The 26895-nt window shown below is 42.4% G+C and overlaps 3 protein-coding genes across 6 annotated transcripts; 1 reads left to right on the top strand and 2 right to left on the bottom strand.

Annotated features, from left to right (window-relative positions):
• Window positions 1-96: 96 nt before the first annotated feature.
• On the bottom strand, window positions 97-8828 carry ppm1la (protein phosphatase, Mg2+/Mn2+ dependent, 1La). 2 transcript variants are annotated; one of them, XM_083990845.1, is made up of 4 exons: window positions 7629-8828; window positions 3816-4020; window positions 2888-3049; window positions 97-2478 (listed from the first exon to the last, which is right to left on the bottom strand). In XM_083990845.1, the coding sequence occupies exons 1-4, from the start codon at window positions 8025-8027 to the stop codon at window positions 2126-2128; spliced, it is 1119 nt and encodes a 372-aa protein (XP_083846971.1). In that variant the 5' UTR covers window positions 8028-8828; the 3' UTR covers window positions 97-2125. The 2 variants fall into 2 exon arrangements, with proteins under 2 accessions (XP_083846971.1, XP_083846972.1); XM_083990846.1 differs by having other exon boundaries at window positions 3846-4020.
• Window positions 8829-10132: 1304 nt separating this feature from the next.
• Window positions 10133-12980, top strand: otol1a (otolin 1a). 3 transcript variants are annotated; one of them, XM_083991572.1, is made up of 6 exons: window positions 10133-10318; window positions 10461-10530; window positions 10673-10744; window positions 10859-11334; window positions 11417-11725; window positions 11893-12980. In XM_083991572.1, exons 4-6 carry the CDS (start codon window positions 10881-10883, stop codon window positions 12786-12788), a joined length of 1659 nt encoding a protein of 552 aa, XP_083847698.1. In that variant the 5' UTR covers window positions 10133-10318; window positions 10461-10530; window positions 10673-10744; window positions 10859-10880; the 3' UTR covers window positions 12789-12980. The 3 variants fall into 3 exon arrangements, with proteins under 3 accessions (XP_083847698.1, XP_083847697.1, XP_083847699.1); XM_083991571.1 differs by having other exon boundaries at window positions 10458-10744; XM_083991573.1 differs by having other exon boundaries at window positions 10133-10744; window positions 11417-11506; window positions 11654-11725.
• Window positions 12981-16570: 3590 nt separating this feature from the next.
• Window positions 16571-22054, bottom strand: tal1 (T-cell acute lymphocytic leukemia 1). Its single transcript, XM_083990785.1, has 4 exons — window positions 21923-22054; window positions 20036-20575; window positions 19554-19642; window positions 16571-18582 (listed from the first exon to the last, which is right to left on the bottom strand). Exons 1-4 carry the CDS (start codon window positions 21979-21981, stop codon window positions 18053-18055), a joined length of 1218 nt encoding a protein of 405 aa, XP_083846911.1. The 5' UTR covers window positions 21982-22054; the 3' UTR covers window positions 16571-18052.
• Window positions 22055-26895: the final 4841 nt, after the last annotated feature.

Genomic DNA, 26895 nt, shown 5'->3' with positions numbered 1-26895 from the left:
CTTGTTTAATACTGATAATTTACATACAGAGTCTTTACAATTTATTCTTTTTACACTGAGCATCAGCTCAACATGTTTGAATCACGCACTGCATCTCAAATTAAAGTGATGGGTATCTTCTTTTATTGTAAACGTCTGCTCATGTACAGAAGGACCAAAAACTTAATATACAGAAGACTGATTTGGCAATCTGCCGGACGTATCCAAAAACAATAAATAAGGCATTAGGTAAACTGTTAAATAAAAAAAAGGCTTCTTCTGACTGATGTAAAGGTCATGATACACAATGGTAAAAAAAAAAAAGTAGCTTAACTTAAAACCCCCCCCCCAAAAAACACAATAGTAAATCAAGTAGCAATGGTTTACTGTAACTTTCTTTGACAGGTCGTAGCTGTCGATGACACCGGTCGTATTGCTTCAAGGGCCTATCATATTTCTAGTTGTGTTCTGGCTGCAGCTGTACAGTTCATGATGTGTCATCTCTGAGTCAGTTCCTCATGGCAGAAGATGCATTGACGTCTGTTGTACCTCCTGTTTTGTGTGCTTGCAGGTCGAAGGCAGCCAGAGTTCATGGATACAAACCCTATGAACTTTGTTCATGAATATGGACAAGCCAAAGCACATGCCCTGATACAGATGGTGTAAAATCATTTGGATGCAACATCAGCTCCATAAAATGAGGTGAAGGTCAGGAACTACATCAGGTTCTACATACATTTAAAATCCTCCTGTATTACTGAGGATATACAGTGTTTACATTGATATGTAATAAGAATTCGCCATTCCAAAAAATAAACATCTGAAAAGTGCAATTTTTTTCAGAATTGTGTGTGGTTTTTGTGTGCATATGTGTGTGTTGCATGTTCGAGTGATGGTCTACCCAAAATGTTGCCTTCGAGTAACACTCATGTCTTGCAGACTTGATCGGTGGCTGTAAAGATGTGCTGCTTCAGCCTTTGGAGAACATGACCTCACTCCATATACAGTTTACTGGTTGGCTCCGGGAACGTAAACAGTTGCGTCCATATTTAAGACAGTCAACTATCTGACTGTTTTCAAAGAAGCAGACGATATTACTTTAAACAAGTTGCAAAATCATTTCCAGTTACAAATTTGATTTCCTTATTCTGTTATTTATCAGTTATATTATAAAACAGCATAGCAAAATTACATGAAAGGCTGTTTAAGGTCATTTCTTGTTCGTGATCACCTTAACCTAATAGATACCTTTAATTTTAAGACTTGTGAGCAGTGTGGCGCCTTGAAATTGAACTAAATTCCATCCCACAGACCATTGGTAGGAACTGTGGTCAGCCTCCTGCCATACTTTTTTTTCTCCCTCCACTGTAGTCAATGTAGCTAGAGGACAACACCTCCAATGATTAACAGCCACCTCTCAGGTCTAAAGGGGATGATATGATACTTAAAAGTTAGATTTTGAATGTTACAGTCACTTCAAGTTAGTTAAAGGTATGGATCCACTGGAGACTTTTTTTTCTGTTTTCTTTTTTCTTTTGGGGATTGTGACAAAATCCCAGGTCAGATACATTACATACATTATGTAAGCGCATTATCAAAATGCAGCAAGCAGGGTGATCTTTGCAAATACATTTTCTTTATAGCTTCCTGTAGTTGCACAGTAAGTTCTTGAGTAGGCACTAGTTGAAGCCTCCTCTGAAGAAGCCTCCAGTGGATGCTGTACCATTCATGTGCATGTACAGTAAACAGTAGTAAATCAATCACAGTCTAAAGTGTGCTGGTTAAGAGAAATCCCTTGTTTGGTGTGTCTCTCTCCACTATTGGAGAATCTCTGTAAGTTTATTGTATTCATCATGAAGTTGGCAGATGGATAATGGGTTTATATTATGTTTACATGCCCTTATCTCAGTCAGAAATGTAGGAATAAAAGTAAAACTCCAATGTTACATGTGTTTGCATGTATGTATTTGTCTGTGTTTGTGTGTGTGTGTGTGTACATTTCTCCAAGGTACAGTTCTCAGTGTCTATACTTCATATTCTCTCAGTTCTCCGTTAATATCGTACACTTGTTGCTCCATCCAGAAGATGGGGAAAATCATAGATCATAGAAAACATTGATCACAATGTGAGCTCTAAACTTGACCTACTATCCTGCCTTGCTGCTCCCCCCAGCTCCACTTTTGAACTTCACCACCATTACAGTGATGTTGTCTGGGCAGCCGCGGTAGAAGGACTGGAGGACAATGCTCTTGGCGCCGAAGTGAGGCTCATCCAGGCGCTCGCGGACGAAGCGAACGGCCTCTTCGTTACTGAAGGCGTCCCACAGGCCATCGGAAGCCAGGATCATGAACTCTGGCTGCAGTTTGTCCAGGTCAAAGGTCATGATGTCTGGGTCGGGGATCACCACGTTGAGGTTTTTCAGCGGGTAGTCCCCCAGAGAGCGGGACATCGCCAGGATCCCCTGCACTCTCCAGGAGCCATTAAAACTGATGAAACCTCCTGGAAGAGAAGGTGAATATGGGTTTTAATTAATTAGAGCTTAAGAGTCTGAGCCAGGATCTGATAATGAAAAGCGTGCTTGACGGCTACTGGTGGGTTACTTAAAGTCTGTGTTTGATCCACAGACGTACTTATGATCATCTGCTGTGTGAGAGTGACAAAGCACAAGCACAAGCACCGAGGGAGACAACTGCTCTCAATTGATTTAAGATAATGTGATGAATGCTAAGTTGAGAAAATCCTTTAATCACACAGCTTAGGTCTCTATTCATGACATTGTTAGCAAGTTTAACACAATGCTGTTCCTAATTAGGCCATGAGATGGCAACCGAGGACAACCTACATTCAAAGACAGGGGCATGGAGTGCAGTTAGATGTGTGCTTTATATTCTCTTATTCTCTTATGTACCTGCCCTCTTGATCCTCTTACGCTCTTTGAGCTGATACGGCTTGTGGTCATGTGACAGCGCAACAGCGTTCCCATCTTTGTCACACAACACACCACGAGAGTCTCCAACGTTGGCTACTGTGAGTTCTCTGTCCGACAGCAGCGCCACCAGACATGTCGTTCCTGCACAGGAGGGATACAGAAAGAGAAAAACAAAAAACAAAATGACACAGCTTGTAGTTTTGAAATTACAGATGATTTACCAGAAATGTGTTTACAATTTTGACTTGGACCTGGTTGTGGTTAGGGTTTTTTTTTTTTTTTGCAATCACCTTGGCTCATTCATTACATTTTACAATTATATTTTTACAGATGTTCCACACTACAATACAGTGATTTATGAGAATTAGTCTTTAACATATTCTCAGGGCTCAGAGTATCACTGCAGGAATAACATATAGGAATGCTCTTTCAAAGGCCATGCAAATGCAGGCGAGGTCTGTACTCAAATTCTGAGATTTCCATCTGTGCAAACTAGAGTACCAAATACACTACAACTGCCGTCTAATGTTACACTCACTCTTCTCGTAGTCAGCATTTCAAATAAACAAAGAGGTACAAAGGGAAACCACGAACGAGGAAAATGTCATTGTACTGAGAGGGTGTTATACAGGAAACTGAGATTGCATTCAATAGCGGAGATGTTATGACACACTATGCCCTTTAAGAGGCAGGCAGCGTGAATGACGAGCACTTGAAGGCGTCACTCTAACATCTCTCCCATCACCAAGGAGATTTGGAGAAGAACATTTCAAGTAAAAGTCTCAGAATTAAATGAATCACATAAGCAAGTGCAACAAAAGGACATGCGTAATTATCATTTCCCAAAACCAACTTTTGCAACCCCCTACCACACACACACATACACACACGCATAGCATATATTCACCTCCAACCACTTTACTCCCCCCTGCCTGACCTGCTTCATCATGATTGGCAGAGAGCTTGTCCAGCATCTCACGATCCACAGCCAGGATGCGCTGCTCGAGGATGCTGGTGTAAGAGGAGGCGCTCTCTCTCTTCTCTCTCTCAAAAGACTGCAGCTGCTGCCTCAGAGACTCAGGGAGGTGCGCCTTCACGTAGTCCGCCGCAGCCTGGGAGATGGAGGGAGTCAGGGGGTGAGGGAAAACGTGGGGGGATTAGACAGAGGGAGGACAGAGAATCAAGCTCAGCTCTGCTTTCTGTCTGAAATATATAGACTAGTACATGAGGGCTGATTATGACAAGTTGTAAATTTAACGCTACACTGATTAATGTTTTCATTTCATATTAAACATGGGTTACATGACTATATATTATATGAAGTAGTCTGGTATTAGAGAAACATCAGTCCGCTCTGCAGTCTTTTCAGACTCCCAAAAGCATTTACCTCACTAGGTAGCTGTTTTCTGTGGGACATGCCTAGTGACTAGCTGGTGAATATGAGAGTGCAGTTACTCTCTAAAAGGGAAGTTGATATATTGGACTGCCATTCACTTTAGAAACTTCCAGAAACATGACCTTAGTTTGTCGTGTAAATATGCGGCTCTTTACCAACATGTTCATCATTTAAGAGATAAGGCCGCAGTGAAAACAAGAAAATGCTACTTTACTGAAAGAAAGTTATTTTTTGTGCTTTCTTTTTTTTTTCCAATAGCTGGCCGTGCTATATTGTATATATATGTGCTATATTACACACATACATTTCAGCACATTTTGTAATAATTATATTCAGTTTGACAGGTCACCATAATATTGTGAATTAGTTACTTATTAGATCTTTCTCTCATTGTGGCTGCCAGGTAATATGGTCCAATACTACTCTAATTTAGAGGAGTGCTTCTTTTCATTACATAAAGCAGGTGCTCTGTGCTGAATTATTGAACAACCTCCTCATCCTCCAGCCAACTCGTCCTCCTCCTCCCCATGCTCTGACTTATCTGCTCCTTCTCTCACTTTTTTCTGCCAAGATTTCCATTATGCTAATGCTGTCGAGTGAAATGTAAAATTGGATTTTTTTTCTCTTTTTCTTTTTTTTACACCAGCGCCATGTCCCGGTAGATACATATTTCATATTCACAGTTTCTATGGAAATTGGGACACTTGGGGCCCCTGTAGTGGTGGGATTTAGCAGCTCTACAGCACACGCATGTTGGGATATAAATTCACTTTGAAAGTTTCATCCTGTGTTTCACTTTTTTATGGATATGATCAAGCATTTTGGTTTCAGTTAATACCCGAGCGAAGATAAATGATCGATGTCTCCGAACACGTGGTGCAACGTATGTTTTAGTCTGTGCCTGTGTTAATGCCACAACCGCTATGGTTCCAATCAAAATGTTTATCAAGATGTAAATAGACTTGGAAGTGATTCAAAATTCCTAATGCTTATGCTCACTAAAATAAAAGCATCTCATGCTGCTGCCCCCACTCCCATCTCACTCCCTGCTGGACAAGTGTGCTCATTCATTTACTTAATTGGGGAGAGAGGCACACAAAGAGGTGTAATCTGGGAGAGAGCTTCAAGTATAAATTTCCATTTGCAGTAAACAGCTGAAAACGCCTGGGCTCATGCAGCAGACTTCACACATTAATAATATTCAGTCTGAGGATTTAATGAGTGAATGTGAGGTTTCCCAATTAGTATTCGGGATCTCTTATTGATTTTACCGCTTTATTAAATCCTATTTGCACCTCGAGTCAGTGACTGTGTAACTTTAATTTTGAAAAAACTGAACTATAAAATTTTATACAGAGAAGCAGTGGAGTGTGACAGCCTGTTAAAGTCGTAAACTACTCACAGTTCCTGCTTCAGCAGCAAATAGTGTCAGGGAATCAAGTTGAAAGAGGAGAAGGAGTTTGTGCTGACTTTTATGATTCTGGGCCATAAGTCAGTGCCTCGATAAAAGCTACAAGAAAAAAAAAACCAACACAGAGACGTGTTTGAGAAATTTCCTGCATATTTTCAGAGCCAGAACAAACTGCACTGCCAGACACAGCCTTTTTTATCTGCCCATATTTGGCTTGGCATCATCGCTTCATTTAATATAGTCAATGTGTGTGTATCTCTGTGCGTGTGTTTGTGTCTCTGTGCTTTTACGGTAGTGCCAAGTTGCATTTGAAAAACACAAGCAAATAAACATTTGAACACATTCACATGCCGCAACTTTCCCGACAACACCATCAGCACTGAGAGTCCCAGAAGGCAAACACAACTCTCTTAAATGAGCCTCAACATTAGACTCATCTCCAATTTACTGTTAAAAGGCATTTACAGTTTTTAGACTGGGGATTGCGTTTCTATATATTAATGACTGTATAATGGGTGAAGTCAATGTTGACCAAAAAACAAGAAAAGGCAGTTGGGTGATAGATGTGATGACAGACAGGAAGAATAGATATTTGTTTATACAGCAGTCCCCTCTGTTTGACTGTTGGCACCCTCACTCCTTCTGCGAACACAACACTACAGCAACTCCTGCGACTGTGAGATTTGGCAGCAGTTCCAATTTTATATTCTGCGTAATAATGGCAAGTCAAGATATGTGAATGTATATCGAGTCTGATACACACAGGGATCGATGGTCTGGTGTGACGTGGTATTAGATCATCTGAGGATGATCTGGTGCAGAGCTCCCAGCTGTGAGTCAGTTGGATTGCATTACAGCAGCTCACACACATTTTATCCTTTAAGTTGCAGACAAATCAGAAGACCAAATCAAGTTATTGTATTTTGGAAGTCCGCCTAATGTTGTATTTAAATATAACACTCTGTCCACAGAGCTTTCCATTGTTTTATCAAACAGCTCACTGTACAACTGCAGTGAATCTCCTTACTTGAGACAAATAAGTAAATCTGGCACAGTCAATAAAGAATGCAAAACTCTTAAGTTTTGCATGCAGTTAAATGTTAGTCAAAAAAATAAGTTGTCATGCAAGAAGGCCAGGGACAGAACGTGAAACTTGGTATCATTCAGTCAAATGTGTCCTCTCCGGGAAACCTCTGGGGGTGGGGGTGGGGGGGGCAGCTGCGACAGATGGCGTCCACACAGGACACGTGGTCTGAAGACAGCCATGAGAAACCACTGACCCTTGACAAGCAGGGAATGGAGAGACACAGACAAAAACTATACACACATCGCTTGACCCTGGTACGCACACACACACACCAACACGCACACATACACAAGCTCTTTGTGATGAATCCCAAGTCAACTCCCTGGCTGGCAGCAGTGGGGCAGAGGAGGTGTTTACACAAAGGAAGTGGGGAGGGGGACTGCTGTATTTGAAAATGGGGTGAGGAGGATGAAGTGAGAAACACCAGCACTGTGTGCCTCTGCCTAAACTCAAATAGCTGCATTCCTACAGGAAACCTGCATTACTGTGGTGCTCAGTAGAAAGTGCTATTTATTGTTGATGCTTGCTCTATAACAGTAATTGAACGGTAAATGTAAAAGTGTCATAATGCAGCATAGTTGTTGACATTGGGGTAAGTCTAGGAGGGGGGATCCTGCAGTAACTGCTACTGTATAATCATGTGCATCCCCCAGTGAACTCCCTCTCTGTCAGTGTGCATCAAAGTGATGCTGAGAACAGTGCAGCAGCGGCAGGTTCTGAGTCTGATGAGTCTAAAACAACTGCGGTGTGCTATAACACCGGCCCCTGCTGTAATACCCTCATACCTCCCCGTCCCCCTCAGCCCCCGAGCCCCCGAGCCCCCTACCTCTCCACCGTGACCGTCAAATATCCCGAAAATGGACGGGTGAGTCTTGTTGGTGAGGTCGGTGAGCACCTCGAAGCGGTCCTCCATGTGATCCCTCCTCCCCTGTATGGAGTACACGGCGACGTTGTTGTTCTTGAAGTCCCAGGTTTTGGAGAACTCCGCGTCCAGGATACTGAGGCCTCCCAGTCGGTCATTCTGCATCATCTCCGCCACTTTCCCCTTAACCATCTTCACGGCATCCCGACTGGATTTGACGATGGTTTTCACCTCGTCGGTGTGGAAGAAGTAGCTCCACAGCGCCAGACTGATGCACAACAGAAACAATGTCTCAGGCCTGAGGAGAAAATAGCGCATGATCCGACCCAGAAGAGACAAGAGCGTCATTGTGTCTCCTATCATCACACGCAACCAAGCTGTGCTCTACCTCTCTCTCTCTCTCTCTCTCTCTCTTTTTTCCTCCTTGCACAATTCACTCCATCCGCTCAGCGCAACTCCGAAGAAATCGATTCACTACTTTCGATGTCCGACAACGTCTGGATCTCAACATTTACACGGTGCTCCTCGGAGGCCTGTCGTCTCTGCTCCGGGCGCCTTTATTCACGCACTGTGCTGCCAGACACCGGGGCCGGGAAGCGGACAAAAGCAGACAAGAAACCCTCATTGACTCGGCAGTCTCGGTCCTATCCTCGGCTCTCTGAACAGCTGCAAGAGGATTCTCCGAGTCGAGCCGATCTCCCACAACCCATTGTTAGATGACGGATATTTTGGGTTAGACCCACCCCGGAGAGAGACATGGGAGTCACCGGGGGGGCGATAGCCGACGATGTGACTTGGAGGTGTCCTCCTTTTTTTCTTTCTACCGCTGACCCCGTTTCTTCTCTGGGATATGTGCCTGCTCTGTCCCCGCATCAACATAACATTTTTCGCTCACACACCTCCATTCTTTAGCTGTGTCAATTCACCGAGCTGGAGTCGGTCCAAGACCGGAAAACACCTGTAGTTATTGCAATAAAGCAAGACAGAGGGCAGGGCTGTGCTCGGGTGCACAATGGTGGTGCTTAGCGCAGCGTTTTATTTTGAAAAGTCTTTAGCGGAGGTGCATTATTTTGACAGCCGCCGACTTCACCCCTAAACGTCCGCGCTGACATGAGTGCGCACTGCGCAGCTGCAAACTCATAAGACGCACAAGCAAAACATTGGAACCAATGGCGGTGGCTGCGGAATCAAGTCATGATGTAATCTAGTAGCCTATAATATTACACATTATGGCCACATACGTTTTACCTATACAGCTCACCTATGTGTCACAATTTCACAAACTAAACTACTATCTATCTATCTATCTATCTATCTATCTATCTATCTATCTATCTATCTATCTATCTATCTATCTATCTATCTATCTATCTATCTATCTAAGATATAATACAGACGCAACAAGCTTTGAATAAAAAGTAGCCTACAAAAGGGTTAGGGTGAATGAATAAATAAATATTGATTATATTATGGACTATTATTACCCAATATAATGTTACGACTGGGCCTTTGTTTATTTGGTGGTAAGAAAAGTCACTGAACAAACACTGTCCCCTGGTGGCTCTGTGGAATAATAGCTACACCTCTGTCTGATGGTGTTGAGTTCTGTTTATACATATCCTACACAAAGCGGTCAACACGAACACACACTCATAGTAGGCCAGTTGAGCCAACATTTATCATTGCTCCATTTCTCATACACAAATCTAATAAAAACTAAAATAATAATATAACGTCCCCTATATTCAAATTCACATTCAAATAGTGTTGGCTATTCAAATCAAGTTTGGACTTTTAGCTTTGGAGGAAGGTGTTTCTTCTGTGTAATGCTGAACTGTATTGATTAGATGTCTTGATGCCGTCAGGGCGACGCTACATGCAGCCTCTTAGGAAGACCAATCGCTATTCAAGATCTTTTGTGCCTTCTGCCATTAGTTTGTTGAATGCTCAGCTGGCTTGAAGCTGTAGTTTTTAGTACTGTTGTTGACAATGTGTTTTTACGTATATTGCCCTCTCATGTATTTATTATATTTCTTAGGAGTATAGATTGGAACTCGAAATCATAATAGCTTATCACATAAAATACCTTAAAATAATGTATGATATCATTTGGTGCTATACAAATAAATTTTTTCTTGTAATAGTTTAATGTTTTTTTTGTTTTCTGCACAGGTTGAAGAAAACTTGTTTCTAATCAGGGTTTTCACCCAACTTGATCTATTCAAGATACATCCAGGATCTTCAGTCAGACAACTTTATGTATCCATAGTAACTTTATCTGCCTCTCTACATGTGTCTGCCTTTTTACTGTCCAACTAGGTATGTATTTTCCTGCATATCACATAGCTCATTATCATATTTTGTTTGGAATCTACCAACCGTGAGTTATTCAGGGGTAAAATGTCAGAGGTTGACTGCACCCAACACACAGTCTGAGTGTGTGAAGCTGGGTTCAGTGGAGCCAGGTTTCCATGAGGCTTACTGGGTTTACTGGACTTTTTAGGTTTGTTAGATCAGTGTGGTCAGTGGTTGGATCAATGTTGCCACACCACCTGTTTTGGGACATTGATCCCTCTCCCACTTGGTCCGCGGTGATCCATTTTCTGCTTTGAGGTTCTGCCAAATGGTGTGATCAGTACAAAGTGTTTCCCTGGGTAAGACTCATACGCAATGTTATCCATTACCAATAAGGCGTGAATTTTTGGGGGTACAAACACAGTGTGTGTGTACACATGTTCTGTGAAAGTGTGTCTAAGTTTGTAACTTTAGATTATCTTGTGTTTGTGTACAAAGCAGGCATGTGTGTGAAAACCACCATAGTAGCGTATGCACCACTGGGCCCTGGACTTATATCCGATATCACAGAGTAAAGTCTTGCCTTGTATACAACCTACTTTATTTCATATCCCTCAGGAGTCATGTAATCTGTTCTTCCCTGCCTACCTACCTCCTAATAACCCCTGCTGTTTCTGTCCTTTGTTCTCTCACTGGCTTGAGGGCAATATAAGGAAGGAGGTAAACTGCATCAATCGCTAGTTTGAGGGGATGGAGTGAAAAGTCAACACCATTGACAACAGCAGGTAAGATGCACTTGTTGCTTTATACATTTTAAACACAGTGTTGCAATAGAAAATATATTTTCCAAAGTGATGCACCTGCTTTGTCTTCAGCCTTCCCTCCTGGTTTGTTCACAGATCATTGTGCCAAGCCTTCAGTATGCCATCCGTTCGCTTTATTCTCCTCACCACCCTCCTTGTGGTCCTGATGGCCGCACTAACTTCCAGTGCCAGAACCACACGGTGGCCCAGACCTCAGAGCACCAAGAAGCCCCCTCGAGCTGGGAGCAGTGGCGGAGGTGGAGGATTTGGACGAACCACCACCACGACCACATCTCCTCCCAGCAGCCCGCACACAGATGAGACAACCGATGTAACGATGGATCCTTACACCTCATCCCCAACGGACAGCACCAACTTTTCCAGCGACACTTACCCTACTGAGTTACTCCCAGATGCCATAACACCCCCTGGGAACACCCTTGGAAACTATACCCTCGACTACAATGAATGCTTCTTCAACTTTTGTGAGTGCTGTCCGCCAGAAAAAGGCCCCGTAGGGCCCAAGGGAGAGAGAGGGCCACCAGCACCTCCAGGAGAAAGGGGCCCTTCAGGTGAGAAATGTTTTTATTTTCATGAAAGTTACTTTTAAGACGTCAAAATTTGCCGTTCTCCTTAGTATGCTCTGATTCACAGGGTTGCCAGGAGAGAAGGGAGAATCAGGGGTAAGAGGACCTCCAGGACCAGCAGGAATACCTGGGGCCAACGGGCTCAATGGCAACATAGGTACAACGGGGCTTAAGAGCAAGAGAGTTCTTGAATGTCTCTCTGTTTCCCTCTCTTTAGTTTTCTCTCATTTTTTGCAAAACACTTTTTTGTACAAGTACTTTATGGACATCATTTTCTACACCTTATTCATTAAAACTACCATAGGTGAAAAGGGCGTTCAAGGATCTGTGGGTCTTCCTGGTATCCCTGGGGTCCCAGGAAAACCAGGTGAAAAAGGTATGTATCTTTAATGAGAATGTCAGAAGAAATTGTATAGGCTACTTAATATAATCAGTTAGATTAATGCTTTGCAAATGTACTCTAATAATTGAAAGAGAGAGGATCTAAAGATTTAAACAAAGACATGTCTCTTTATTTGAATGTAACTTTTCCATGTATTGTAGGTGATCCAGGCCCCAAAGGAGAGAAAGGTGAACGTGGCTTCAGTGGTCTGAAAGGGGACCCGGGAGAAAGAGGCGAGCATGGCCTGAATGGGACTAAGGGCATCGCTGGGCGAGAGGGGCCTATGGGTCCCGCTGGGATAGACGGGATAAAGGGTCAGAAAGGTGAACAAGGACTTCCAGGCGAGTGTTTACCAGGTGAGAAAGGCGAGAAAGGAAATGTGGGTGAACGTGGGCCCCCTGGCTTCAGAGGCGAGATTGGCCCCCCGGGGGTGAATGGAACTGATGGTAGGAAGGGAGAGAGAGGAGAGCCAGGGCCTTCGGGAGGGAAGGGAGATACTGGGGCCCGAGGGCCCCCAGGAACTCCAGGTGGGAGGGGTATGGCAGGGCTGAGAGGGGAGAGGGGGCTTAAAGGTGGGCGCGGGCCTCGGGGCCCTAAAGGTTCACCAGGTGAGAGCGTGGAACAGGTCCGCTCTGCCTTCAGCGTGGGCTTGTTCCCCAGCAGGTCCTTCCCTCCACCCGGTGTACCTGTCAAGTTTGACAAGGTGTTTTACAATGGGGAGGGTCACTGGGACCCAGCACTCAGCAAGTACAACGTCACCTACCCTGGGGTTTACTTATTCACTTACCACATCACTGTACGCAACCGGCCTGTGCGCGCCGCACTGGTGGTTAGCGGGACACGGAAGCTGCGGACTCGGGATTCTCTGTATGGCCAAGACATAGATCAGGCGTCCAACCTCGCGCTGCTGCAGCTGACTGAAGGTGACCAGGTGTGGCTGGAGACACTGAGAGACTGGAACGGTATTTACTCCAGCAGCGAGGACGACAGCACTTTCTCCGGCTTCTTGCTTTACCCAAACCCGAAAACCAAACCCACAGCTGGAGAGAACCTGTGACTTCAACCTTTGACCTTGACCAAGCTCTGAGTTTAACTTCTTGTAGACTCTGCACAACCTTCGGCCTATATTGCACTGCTCTGTCAAATTAACTTGATTCAGCTGAACACTACTGTTTCAGTGTCTTCTCTCTGCTGCTAATCAAACCAAATGATTTGCTTGCCTTGCTGTATTTGTAGATGGATGAGGCTTGATTTTACTGCTGTGTGCCACACTTCATTGCTTTTTAACAATGCATTAAAATGACTCTGCTTCAAATGAATGACTGTTGAGTTTTATTTACTTAGAAACAGAACTAGAAGCTAATTCACAAGCCATTAGTCACTGCAGTGAGAGTAGATAAGCTCTGTATCAGTAAGGCCAATACAAATTTAGAAATAATTGAAGTTAATTATATATAATTACACTTGTTTTCCACTAGAGGGTGTAAGGAGCTCAAGGTTTGTAAAGAAGCACTGGAGACACTCTTCAGTGCAGGCACCAGACTGAGTATTGGTATTGAAACGGGTGCAAACAATGAATTACAACTTCCACCATCAGATGTTCACAAATGGACACTGAGAGACAACACTTGCATGAAAATCCAGAGCATGACTCAACCTGATCTTTCACTGCTGGTATCATTCACACAGCAGCATGGTAAGGATAAATGCAGTGGACTAATACATCATTTTTCACCCCCGGGTCTCATCCACCTCAGCTCCGTTTCTGTTGAAATTCCTGCATGCGGTTCGGTGACTGACTAATGTGGGTTAGAGGAAGCTGATACAAGTAAACATAATGCCTCATTGACACCACCCAGAATAACAGATTAGTTGCCTCTGCATTAAACAAGGAGGATAACCCTCAGCAGCAGAGACAGAGATGAATGCACCATAAATAAGGCTCCCATGTACCCACACTGCCAAAATTGTTGTGTGTTTTTGTTGTTGTTTTTTCTACAAATTCTATATTAGATATGAAACTATCAAGACCTCTGACCAGGTTAAAAAATAACGTCCCCTTTTTCCTATATGAATTTAAGTCTAAAAGATTAACAGCTTTTGATACTTTTTTTCCCCACCAAGATATGATACAAAGATCTTCTGATATTATGATATTTCTTAATAAGAGGATCTTCTTCTTAATATTGGGTCTATATAGGGAGATTGCCCTATTCTTCATTCTATGTTGCCATATTTTTTTTTTTTTTTCATTCAGGAACAATTTGTTACTAAAAAACACAAAAGCACATCTTTGACTTTGTCAGAAATCTTCAGTAACCAGAAAACAGTTTCATCACAGAAAATCCTGATACAATGTTGAGCTTCAAGAAAATCCTGTGACTGATGATTGAATCAGAAAATCAGAGTGATTAAATCTTCACTGCCTGTTGATCTCTACATTCATGACCAGAATCAAATTTTTTTTTTTCATATTTAGGCATCTTTTTGTTATGATGCCTGCTGTTCAATCAGTTATGTATCTATCATTGTAACAAAAAACATGCATTTACCGCATATCATAATAGATTTATAATATTATAGGCTATTATATGATATATAATATTAAATTATTTCCAGGTCTCGCACATTGACTTTATTTATTTGAAAGTAAATAAATGACAATTTTACATTCATTTACCAATACATCATACTAAAGAGTTATTATATTGTGTCCATGAGTAATTTGAGACTTGCAGTTTTTCATGCGAGGTACAGAAAGTGCGTATATTTCCTCTTTGTTCCTGAGGGAGCAAAATTGTTTAGAGTATACACTCAACCAAGAGTGTGGCCGCTGGCGCACGGGAAGCAAAACAATTATTATAACATGGAATATTGTGACATAATAAACATTAAAGAAGGATGTTTTCGACCAAATGAGCATCATCAAAGACGGTCTGTGTTTTTCTTCATTCATTTCAACATAAAAACAGAGAACAGGTGGTAGCCTACTTTTTCCATCCAAATTTAATGTCTGGGCTCAGAATAAATTAGAAACGTGATTATATATTTTATGATTTTCAAAAACACATTAAAGTGCCATTTTGGAAAGAAATACATATCATTTTAGGATGTTGTCTCTTTTATGATTTTTTATGATATGTAGAAAGACTGGAAGGATTTTGGAGCAAAGTACATTGAGCTAAAGATAAATCTTTCAGTCGCAGTGTGGGTGAATTTAAAGTTAACTTTAAATAAGGGCATGTCTGTGTTTTTATGAATAAAATTGAAAGACAATACTGAAACCTCTAAAACAGGGAAGCCCAGAATGACATCTCCATCTACTGGTGAGGAACATAAATTTACCTCAGATTTCCACTTTATTTGTGCTGCAGTCGGTGGTGATGGCTGGTTGTGTGTGTGTATGTTAAAATGTTGTTTTGCTTGTTTGTTTATAGGCCTATCTGTGGATATGTGTGGATATGTGTGTGTGCGTTTATGTGTTTTCTACTACTCTGTGTGAAAATATAAATAACTACCTTGGCGGTGTGTGCAGTGTAATCTGCTCCCAGCAGGCTGGATTCCCACTGTGAGAAAGACAGTATATTGTTCCTGCAGCACCACAGATAACAACTCATTAGCATACTGAATCATTTGGCTGCAAGAGCCACTCTGCCACCCATCTGCACTGAGCTGATAAACACACACACATATACACACCAGCACACACACAAACAGATCTATGCAGAGCGCACACACACACACACACAAGCCTGTCTTCAGACACACACAAACATGTACACTTTCTCTCTCACACACACTGGAGCACACACACAGGCACAAGCCTCCTCTCATTCTCTCCCTTTCAATCCCTCATATACACTCCCTGTATCCCTCACTTTTTTGTGAGTCTGTGTCTGTTTGAGAGTCAGGAACACTGGAGCAGGTAAATGTTTGGCAGGCATTAACCTAGAGAGGCCCTCAGAGGAGTCCCGGCTCAGCCAGAGCACAGCACAGGAGAGGTCTCCAAACACCTGGATGTCTCTGATGCTCTCTGGAAGCAATTATACTTTTTTAGAAAACGTCCAAGTAGCTGAGGCTGTTGTAGTAGTGGCACTGGTTGCAAAGTCTGCGTGTGTAAACTTATGGAACATGAGGAAGTAGGTCTTCAGAGAAAGCAGCATTTATATGTGGCGGAAATTTCCACATTACTGTAATGATCACAGGATGGCGAGCATAACTTTTCGATTGCATAAGCGCCTAAGTTTCGGGGCGGTGGGAGTCTCGATCAGCACGGCGGTTTCACATTGTGTACAGACACAACATTGTGCAAACGAGTGCGGTGGAGGCTGTCAAAACTACTTTCACAATGGCAGGATATCCTGCAGGTCACAGAGCCACGTTAACCTCTAAAGGAAGTTGTCACTTGTTGGTAGGAACTAGGAAGTGAGGATTCCAGGCTCTACTGGGGGAGTTTCATGAGGAGGTTGTGGTTTCAACTATACACTCTGTACAGATAAGGTGGGAAACAGTCACATGGTATGCCATTATCTGCCTCAGGGATTGGTCAATTGAATTTGAAATTAAGAATAAACATGTGACAGAGAGAAGATCTGTCAGTGATGCAATGTAGTAAAAAAAAAATACATTACAGTTTCTGGTAAGAATTGAATTGAATTGAATTGAATTGAATTGAATTGAATTGAATTGAATTGAATTGAATTGAATTGAATTGAATTGAATTGGACTGGATTGAATCACACCATACCACACCGATCTGAATTCATTTTAATTGGACTAAACTCAAATGAATTGAAGTGAATCAATAAGACCAGCAACATGCTTGCATGAGATCAAATACAAGGCTTTTCCTCTGCGTGTTTTATTCAGGGGTTTTGTATAAAATTCATCGATTTAACATTGGATATATTTATAGATACAACTATTTTACAACAAATATGTCATTACCAAACGTACAATGCCCCTTTTACTGCAATTCATAAAATACCATTACCAAAGGTACCAATAGAAGCTACTAAGTCCTGCTGAAAAAGCAGAATAACCAACAACAGTGAGCAATACTTAACTGTCTTTTTCAGAAAACTGCTGGTGTTCTTATGATATTAACACTGTTCATGTGAATCTGTTGGCATGTACGCCTCTATGTGTCTGTATGAAATGCGGCAATGAAGGGATTTATTTGTGTACCTTACTAAACTACAACTGCATTACAGTTAAAAAAAAAAAAAAAAAAACACCAAAAAGACATTCATGTCAAAAGGACTGCATGGGCCACCCCATGATTTCATATGACCCATATTTTGTACACTTAAAGAAACACGCTGCATGTCTTGTACCTCCACAGCAATTTCAAATAGATATATTCATTCCAGGCAGTGCAATTGTCAAACTGTCTGGTGCCGTATTTGGTGTCATTTTCTCATCACCAAATTGTAAAAGAATTAAATGGTACCACATTTGATGTACTAGGTTCAGTTGCTTGCTTTACATTGTGAGTTTATCTCATTCCCTCTCATTTTATCCTCATTTTCTGTCTACTAAAAGATCGTTTTGCTAGTAAACCCATCCACAAACACACTACGGTACATCTTAAATCACATGACTTGAACTCGAGTCACTGTTATTACATTGCGCAGTGGAAATATAATGCTATTTACAATACATACGTAACTGCATGGGCACAATTAAGAGTCCAGTCCATTCATTTACAGCCTCCAACTGAGGCAAACTTACTTTTGTGTCATTTTTCTAACACATTCAATTTCTTGGCCATTAATCTACAGGTTTATCCAGTGACAGTTTAGAACCAATTACTTGCCGTACTCTGCAGGCATGTTAGATCTATTCTGGCTGCACCATAATGTAATCAATAGTATCATTAGCGGACTTCATTATTACACATTAAAAGTCTTTGCCGAGTGTCTCTTTGATTCTTTTGTTTGGTTTTGTCTTATGTTTGCTTGTTCTTTTGTGTATATGTGTGTGTTTTTTTTTCTCTAGAATATCCAGTCTTTGGACTTTAAAAACATGGAGAGTTATAAGCTGCAGGTCAGTCGAAGACATGAGACATGCAGAATTTACAAGTCTTTTGTTGAATCTAATTCAATCGATCACCAATCGAACCACGCTATTCATCGGGTGTAGTGTGGAGACAGGAATGTTGTCATGATCCCTTCTGGATCATGGTCTCCTTTCATGGTGCTTGATTCTCCTTCCTACACTGACATATCAAAGCTAACAGGTCCTGAGCATATCCATCTTTTATTTTGTCTCTCTTTCAGTCTCAGGTATGGTGTGTCCGTGGTCGGTTTGGCATCAGCATCATCGCCGATTGGAGCCATCCAACGGGCGTCCATTGCGCCTCAGATCCCTAGTAGCTAGATGCAGCGTGGTCCCACGAGAAGCCGTTAGAGTCCTTGGAGCCGGAGGTGAGTCCTGGTCCTCCATAAAGCTCTCAGGACTTCCCTCGGCATCGCCGTCAGGCAGGCTTCCACAGCTGGAGCCCGGTGACATTGTCTCCAGAAGGTCGTCCCTGGCCAAGCCCACCACCGTGTCCTGATGTGGTCCACCCTGAGGGCCCCCATCATGGGCCCCAACCCCAACCAGCAGCCCTGTTTCCCCGTCAGTTGTGCTGCCAACATTTCTCCCTCCGTCCTGGTCCTCCAGGAGGTTGGAGAGGAAGCTGATGTACTTCATAGCAAGCCGAAGGATCTCGTTCTTGCTTAGCTTCTTGTCTGGAGGGTGAGTGGGGATGAGTTTGCGAAGCTCTGAAAACGCCCCGTTTACGTTCTGTTGCCGCCAACGTTCACGACTATTGGTGAAGATACGGCGAACTATCTTTGGCTGGCCAGCTAGCAGACAAACAGGGAGGGAAGGACACAGACATCGAGAGAGTGAGGACAGGAGGCATAGATAGAAGATATAACACAAACAACGTACAATGCTTAACTGAAACAGATAATGCAGTCGGCAAAAGAGTAAAGAAATTCAAACATAAGAATGTAAGACGTAGCGACACAAGAACAGATGCACATAGATTTTGAGGAAAATGATCTTGTAAGAAAGACAAATAAGAAAAGTGTAATACGGTAACCTAAAATTAAATTGTCCTCTGTACGAACACGGGTTTTCAGATGATGGCACCGCTGCTACAGAGGCATGAAAAAATAAATACAACACGTTGTGTGCCAAGTAGGGTGCAGATGCAATACACAAGAAATGTTTCGTTTAGCATGCCAAACCGCAGGAAACAGTGTTGGGGGTGACTGTTTGCTCCCCTTTCTGTATTCTATTTACTTTTTTTTTTTTTTTTAAAGATGCCCCACTGCAGGTAGTAACATCCTCCCACCCCCAACAATGGTGTCTTCCAGGCTATTGTCGCCCTTGGAACACACCCAGTCTATCTTAATCCTTCAGCCCACTCTGCAGTAAAACCTTGGCATGGAGGCAGCAGCACCCCCATCCTCCACCCCTGCATATGGCAGTGAGTGGGCAGCGGTGGAAAGGATGTTTCAAATGAAATAAACCCCCTGTCTGTCTGAAAAGAGTTTACTTTAATGGTATGCGGGTAGATGTATTTGACATTAAGATTATCAGCATACATTTATGCCGTGAGTTATGATTCATTTATTCCTCTTGGGGTTGACACTTATGGTAAGTGTTGCATCCTCTGCAACAGCCAGATTAGGCACAGTATAGATCCATGTCAGTGGATGAATGACAATGGAGATGAGGAGGGGACGTTTGGGGAACTACACTGGCAGAAGGAGGACACAGCAGAAGTGCGTCTTACCATACTTATAAAGATCTAAAATGCGCCTACCCTCGTCGAGTTCAACCTCATAAGGCGCCGGGCGGCGCTTTACCCTGTTGCTGGGGTACATGCTGTACTGCTCCGACTCCCCTCCGAGACTACAGCAACAGAAAGCAGACAAAAAGTGCACAGGTGAATGAGAAAACATCAGGTCCAGCATCCATCATTTCATTTAATGCATGTGTTCAACACCATCCACTCCTCACACACAGGAGCACACTGCACACAGGCTCATGAATACACACACAATCACACACACACATTTTTATAGATATAGGCTAATGAATATACATGGTTGTCAACATAATGTCGACTCAATTGCATTACAGGCATCTTCTCACACTACTGCAGTCTGTCCCTGCAGGGCCACCATAGGCCAGCATCTTAAAGCCATCAAACTTATAACTTTTACAGTGAACACCCACTCTGATCAAATGAAACGTGCATTCATGAGACTCGCTGTTTTCTATTTTCCTTGTCTCCCCCTTTACCTGTTGATGGCGGCGAGAGGCTGCGCCAGGTTGTAGAGCATCGCCCGGGCCGGGACAGGAAACGCGTTTGGGCTCAGTTGGACCATTCGAGCGTCGTCTCGGTGCGGCGGCGGCAGCGGCAGCGGTGGAGGTCTGCGAAGTTCCGTGATCGGCACCAAATGGCTTTCAGTCCTCTGCTCCACCGCTTTTATAGCGTCCCTCCTGGAGAGCTCGATCACCGGCACTTCCCTTTTCAGGTCAAGGGCGTTGTGAGAGGCAGTTTCCTTGGCAACGCCGTTGATGATGATGCTGATGCTGGTCCCGTTGCTCGAGTTCTGCAGAGGAACGTCATCCCTCTCTTCAACCCCCTTAAAGCTCCCTCCCCTCACCTCCCCCTCCTCCTCTCTCCTCGGCTCCTCGTCCTCCTTGCATCCGTTATGTCTGGAGATGGAGATGGAGGAGTCCTCTTGCTTTCCAGGACCGGACTCTGCATCGGGACTTCCAGGACACAGCTCCGGCTGCCGTTTTTCCATCATTTTTATACCGTCGAGTCCACTACTCCTGAATAAGATTTCCTCCCGTTAATTCAGCCCAACATTATATTATGTCTTACTACACCACATAATCACGCGTTTCATGCAAGACTACAGGGAATTAACACGTATTATATCACTCTAATTTAGATCTTTTATTGTTGCTATTATTCATACTTTTTGTAATTGTCATAACCATGACCAGAATTATTGCTAGAAATTGCAGACATTACAGTAAATAGCCTACCAACGAAACAGCGAGTTTAAAAATACACCTGAAAGGTTATTAAATGGCTTGGTAAATTGTTTGTTTTTTATCCTAATTTATGCATTTTGTGCGATATAATTTTTTTTTTAAAAGATTATAAGATTATCCACTAAAGACAATATTGACCACATTTATATGTATTTAGTCTTTAAATGTAAATCAATGATTAATTTAGGAGAATTCCTATTTTTTTGTGAGCCGATGGAGGTTTGTTCTTAAACTTAAACCATCAGAGCTGAAGTTGCCTCATGTTGAACATTTTTTAATCATAGGCTACAGTAAGAACTTAATGGATATTATCCAAACACTAACAGGTCTTTTCCACAGAGTTTTATCTTGTGGTTTCTGCATGTACGAGTGTATTTTTTTCTGAGTCTCTTATCTAGCCACACTCGGCCTTCAGCACAATTTACACCGTTAAGCTAATATCCTAAGGTCTGTTAACCCACGTTCACAGTTTTATATAATTTATATTCAAAGGTTGATTTCGGATGTAGGTTATTTAAAGCTGAATATTGTCGTCTTGAGCAGAGATTGTTCCAGGACCACGAAGCCAGCTTGGTCATATCAATTTTACGTCGATATGCAATCCCTCCTTTTTCCTAACTACAGAAAATCCACAAATAAACTCGTGAACCCTCAGAAACACTTGAACTTGATCGTTTCACATGTCCGAGCCTCATTTTTCTTTTTCTTTTTTATCGTGGTGAAGGCCGTAATGCTGTTGTTGTCAGAGCCGAACATCAAAGCCTTGTCATAGGCTATTGAACACATCACATAGCACCGGGAAAGTGTTTTAGTCGGTAATTAATTCAGTAAAAAAAAAAAATAGCCTAATCAAAATATTATATAAATCCACATGAGTCCGCCATTTTTTATAAAGCGCACTTTTATTTCTGGGAATTCTCCAATAGGCCTCGCATCCGTTATTAGCCTACATCCCGTACAGTCTCCACCACCACCCGATCGGACAATAGCAGAAAATATAGGCTAAATATTCCGCACGTAACACCGATAAAATTCAGACGATAGCGACGCAATTACTGGCATTTGGAACAACGAATGTGGCGCTCTAAATAAAGATGTTTTTCTTTTTTTTGCACTTACCGCTCCAGCCGTGTTGTTGATGTTACTGTGTAAGTGGAGCCATTTTGTGAGTGGGTCATCCATGTCTGAGGTTTTCCTTTTTTTTACCCTGCCAGTTGTGGAGCAGTGTGTGTGTGTGTGTGTGTGTGTGTGTGTGTGTGTGTGTGTGTGTGTGTGTGTGTGTGTGTGTGTGTGTGTGTGTGTGTGTGTGTGTGTGTGTAGCTGAGTTATTTCTCGCCGCATCCAGTGCGCTCCCTCAGTGTGGGGAGCGGAACACAGGCCGCAATGTGGCCGAGGGAGATAAGCGCACGGCAGCGGCCTCTTCATTCCCGATAAGCCCCTAAACCCATTATTTATGAAATGATTCATTATTATTTGGCTGTCGTGGGCTATACAGGCTTGTGGAGGGCAAAGCATTAAAAAAAGCAAACAGGCACAGCGCAACGGCCTGTAACAACGCGAGGTAGTATACTGTAGCCTGAGCTATAGTTGAGGTGTTTTAATTTTTTTTTCTTTTTTGATGAAAGAAACAAAAGCTAAAGTTAAGCTTTTGACCTATTTCTATTTTTCAACAAAGGACTTTTCGCTAAGCCCATTTTAAACAAGATAACACATGATAGCAGAGAGCCCACATTAAAAATATATATTTATTTGTTATTAATTCATCCTTAAAGAGGAATATATATCCATTAATCCATATAGGTTTCTGCGCCTCGAGGCTAGATGCGCCACTGATACAATAGATGACTAAAAAAGAGAGAGACGGGCTCTAATTATGATAAGGTTGTCCTAATTGGATGGGACACAATTCTTCTTAGATAGACAAATAAATAAATAAGCGAATGAAAATAAATGTGCTTTTTGGCTTGTCATTATTTGTGTCAGGGGCTTTTGGTCGGCGGTTCCCCCGGGGTCCATGGAGAGTCATGGCTGGAGGAGATAAAAGCGCATCGGCTTCTGGTCCATCAGATAAAACAGCAGGAACATCAACGGTGACACGCTATCAGAGCACATCCAGGACAGCCTAAATGGTAGCAGGTACATCCTAACAACGGATTTCCCAGACTGCTTTTTTCCTCTTAATTCATACATTTAAATAGCCTCATGAAAAAACGGAATAAAAACGAATAATGATCACAATAATACAGGCGTTTAAACAGGTAAATTGACTCGCAGTCAGTCAAGTAAACCCCTGACATGACAATAGGATAGATAGATAGATAGATAGATAGATAGATAGATAGATAGATAGATAGATAGATAGATAGATAGATAGATAGATAGATAGATAGATAGATATGGAAAAGTCACGCACATTTTAAAGCTGATGCTCAAAAGTATCGATTCCAACAATTAGTCACGACCTCAGAGCAGCAGTCACGACCATCATCCTACATCATGTGCTTTACACAGCATCATGACTGACCTTCTTAATTCTTCTTTTTATTTCCAGTGACTAAGATTTCTGTCAGTGGGAAGCTCTGGGAATGCATAAATTCAATTTTTGCACATTTAATGTTTAATTGCTTCATTGTCAAACAAGGAGGTGACCTTATAAAATCACCAAATTTCATATATGTTAATCTGACCACCACGTGACAGAGTTTTTTGTAGTTTTGTGTGAGAGATTAATGATTGAATTCGAGACCAAAACGTTTGACAAAATAAAACATTTTATTTAGAAGCAAACCATAATGTCATGAAGCAGTAGGTGCACAAGTAACATGAAATGACCATGCATTCCTTCACAAAAATATGATCTATGGAAATGATCAGCTACTTTGTTTAAACATAATCTGTGAGGCAGTTTCATTACAGTGTACGGCACCAATGTATGAAATACCTCTTTAGCTCAAGGGTCTCATAGGCCAAGACAACATCTGTGGCACATCCTCACACGTGTCAATCAAATGAAATTATCAACAAGATTGGGGTGTCATACTCTGTAAACTATCACAAGAAAACAAAACAGTAATATCTGACCATAAAAATCAAGTCTGCACACAGAGACAAGTTGTGCTGGGTTTGAATCAGTATTTCTAGTGCACAATATATATCCTGAAATCAGCTTCTAACAAGCACAGTCCTCCCTGCTACTGGATTTTGTTTGGTTTCATGTTTGTCGTCTGGTTATTTTATTGATTTGCCATGGTAATCCAAATCCCTTGCAGCGGTGTGTTGTTGTCGAACATGGGTTTGCACTAATAAAATGAACCTCTAACCCTGTTATCCAGTGTAGCCATTCTGTTATGTGAAACTGCACTGAGATACACACAGACTATCTTACATCTACGTATGTGTTACAGTCCATCAGCAGTGTTTGCAGTGTTGAATTAGAAACCATGGCTCCAGGAGAAATGGCTCTGTGCCATGTCTGTGTTCCCAGTCAGCGCTGGTTGCGTCGTGCCGGCATGATCCGAAGAGATGTGGTGCTTTCCCGGGTCATGAGCCGTGTCACCTGGTCCATGCTTAGTCCAGCCACCGGTTCTCCATTCACCTGCAGGATCTCATCACCGACACCCAGCAGACCTGCAAAGGGGCCCTCGCCGCCATCACCCACTTTCTCCACGTATACACCTGGAGGAGGAAGGTGGTGAAAGGGGAAAAGGAAGACAGAAAACAAATTTAAAGAAAGGAGTGTGAGTGGGAAAACAAGTGAAAGCACAAACAGGAGACATAGGATGCCTTTGTGTTTTGTGAACCATATTAAACTCATGTACACAAAACTGCAATCACTCCAATTCATAAAACAGTTTTTACAACAATGAGAAGTAAAACATACATTATTATTACATTTCTGCTAAACTGACACCACGTTTTGATTTATTTGATGATGTGTCTGATTATCTCTGATTATCAATTTGACTTAGCTTGCTTTTAACATAAGCACAGACACATTTATTTCACAACAATCATTATAAATCTTATCAGAATCAACATTTCTATTCTAGCGTATTTTCAGTTTATACTGTATAATATATTATTGGTGAATAGAATAGTATAGTATAGCATAGAATAAAATACTGTGAGCGAAGATATAAGATACAAATATACTTACACAATTAACAAAAAACTGCAAACTCAAACTACAGGTAATAGTAAAAAAATTATTTAACCATCTTAAATTACCTGTGTCAGGTCGTCCTTTGCCTCTCGAGATGACAAAACCAAACGGACCATTTGGGGGTCTGATGAGCTCCAGGAGGAGGGTCCCATCAGGGAAGGCCTGGGTGATCCGGCCCACTGGACGCACTATTCTGGAGGAAAGTACATCCTCAACACTCAGGGCCCTGTGGAGCTCAAGCTGAGGGCTATCAGGGCTGCAGAAACAGAAATTCAGCTAAATTAATAAACCAGAATAATGTTGAATGCTTATTGATAACACATGTTTTTTCCCTTCCTCTCTCTCTCGCTCTCTCTCTTGCTCTCTATTTTTCTTTGACACCTACCTGGGTGCCAGGCCATATGGTATCTGCACCTCTCCCAGTATTGTCGAACGCTCTGTTCTTCTCTCTAAACTCTGCACTGAGGAGGCTTTGCGCAGTTGGGCCAGTGGCAGCACCTAGTGGCGAATAAAAGGAACTGTAACAAATTCTGTGTTTCATATTGGCAAAATCCATCAGATCATTTTTTGAAACTTTTTGGCTCTGACATTGCTCTAAAACTAACAGGGGCAGAGTTTGGCTGCACTTACACACATAACACACTAACAGAGGCTGTGACTGGCTGGAGCAGAAAGTTGTTTACATCTGTTTAGTGTTCTCTTGCCACTGCCAAGAGGACAACTAGGATGGCTCCCACAGAAAGTGGAAGGAAGCCCAAATGCATTATTTGTGCTGCCAGTGTCGGGCAGCAGTACTTCAAAGCCCTGGTTGGTCCACCGTGGCAAATAAGTAGTGAAAAGCACTTCAAAGCAGAACTGCAACTTTAAAGAGATGTAAATAAGATGTGTTCTCCCTGTGGCTTAAGTTCTTTAGGTAAACAAAATCACGTCTATTTGATGTGGTATAATAAAACAAGGACAAGAATACAAGGACATTTAGAAAGTAGCACATAACAATGCATGATAACTGTACTGTTGCTCACTGTGTTCAGGGTCTGCAGTGAGGGGGTCCTCTGTATGCGGATGGTGGGCTGCGGCCTGCGTGTGGGACTTGGGGAAGCAGAGCTGGCCCGAGGGGGAGTGGGGATGCTGAGCTGTTCCATGCTGCTGGAGCGGCCTCCTTTAACAAGTCTACCCACACTGTTCAGACCAATGGAGGAAAAGAAGCGACGCAGGAAGAGCTTTGGACGTCCATCGATCTTTCTGTAAAGTAAACATTAGTGGTAGTATTTTTTTTTTTAGCAGATGGTAAGGTGGATTCAAATAAAAATACAATTATATAACAAAGTAAACCAAAAGAGCACTTGGATGGGGATTTTTTAAGAACTGATATGACGATTATTGTACTAATGGTCTTACCACACTGCTAATGCTAGTAATTTCCAGAAGAGGGCAGGATTGTCTTGATATTGACATAATATTTTCAACTGTAATATCCTGGGGGCTGTGGGTCAGGGTTTTAATCTCCTAACTGCTACCACTGGCACGCTCAAGTCATTATGGGAACAGCGCTGGTGGGGGCAGGGGATTTATTGTCTAAGCTATGACAAGAGCGTTGTTATCTTGGCTTACCTGGACCCGTCAGAGTTTTCCTCCCATATGGCCTCGGCTTTCAGATGTTCTGCTCTCAGCAGCTCAGCTCTGAGGTCCTCGGCCCGAGACATACCAAGGCCTCGTAGAGCGGGACGGCAGTCAGGACCAGAACCAGGGTCTCCGCTTAATCCTGCTGGTAGAAAGGGATGATCTGAGTTCATGTCAAAGAGATATTCTGTTGTTTTCTGCAGGGTTTTAAACATGATTTAAATTTCACAGAACAGATTTCAGCTATGATATCCTCACTTTTGTATAGTCAAGATTTTTGTCAAAACTACCTCTACTGTTCCATGATGTA

The sequence above is a fragment of the Trachurus trachurus genome (genome assembly GCF_905171665.1).
Source record: "Trachurus trachurus genome assembly, chromosome: 17".
In the NCBI taxonomy this organism is placed as follows: domain Eukaryota; kingdom Metazoa; phylum Chordata; class Actinopteri; order Carangiformes; family Carangidae; genus Trachurus; species Trachurus trachurus.
The sequence above is the reverse complement of the archived record's forward strand: the minus strand, read 5'-3'. Positions and strand labels throughout refer to the sequence as shown.

Excerpts from the sequence above, each read along its gene's own strand:
- ppm1la (XM_083990845.1), bottom strand. The coding sequence starts at position 8,027 with ATGATAGGAGACACAATGACGCTCTTGTCTCTTCTGGGTCGGATCATG. Across the intron at positions 3,050-3,815 it reads GGGGAGTAAAGTGGTTGGAG|GAACGACATGTCTGGTGGCG; the intron begins GTGAATATATGC and ends CCTCCTGTGCAG. Across the intron at positions 2,479-2,887 it reads TAAGAGGATCAAGAGGGCAG|GAGGTTTCATCAGTTTTAAT; the intron begins GTACATAAGAGA and ends CTTCTCTTCCAG.
- otol1a (XM_083991572.1), top strand. The coding sequence starts at position 10,881 with ATGCCATCCGTTCGCTTTATTCTCCTCACCACCCTCCTTGTGGTCCTG. Across the intron at positions 11,335-11,416 it reads AGGAGAAAGGGGCCCTTCAG|GGTTGCCAGGAGAGAAGGGA; the intron begins GTGAGAAATGTT and ends TCTGATTCACAG. Across the intron at positions 11,726-11,892 it reads AGGAAAACCAGGTGAAAAAG|GTGATCCAGGCCCCAAAGGA; the intron begins GTATGTATCTTT and ends CATGTATTGTAG.
- tal1 (XM_083990785.1), bottom strand. The coding sequence starts at position 21,981 with ATGACCCACTCACAAAATGGCTCCACTTACACAGTAACATCAACAACA. Across the intron at positions 19,643-20,035 it reads CCTCTCGCCGCCATCAACAG|TCTCGGAGGGGAGTCGGAGC; the intron begins GTAAAGGGGGAG and ends CTGTTGCTGTAG. Across the intron at positions 18,583-19,553 it reads TGAGGTTGAACTCGACGAGG|CTGGCCAGCCAAAGATAGTT; the intron begins GTAGGCGCATTT and ends TTTGTCTGCTAG.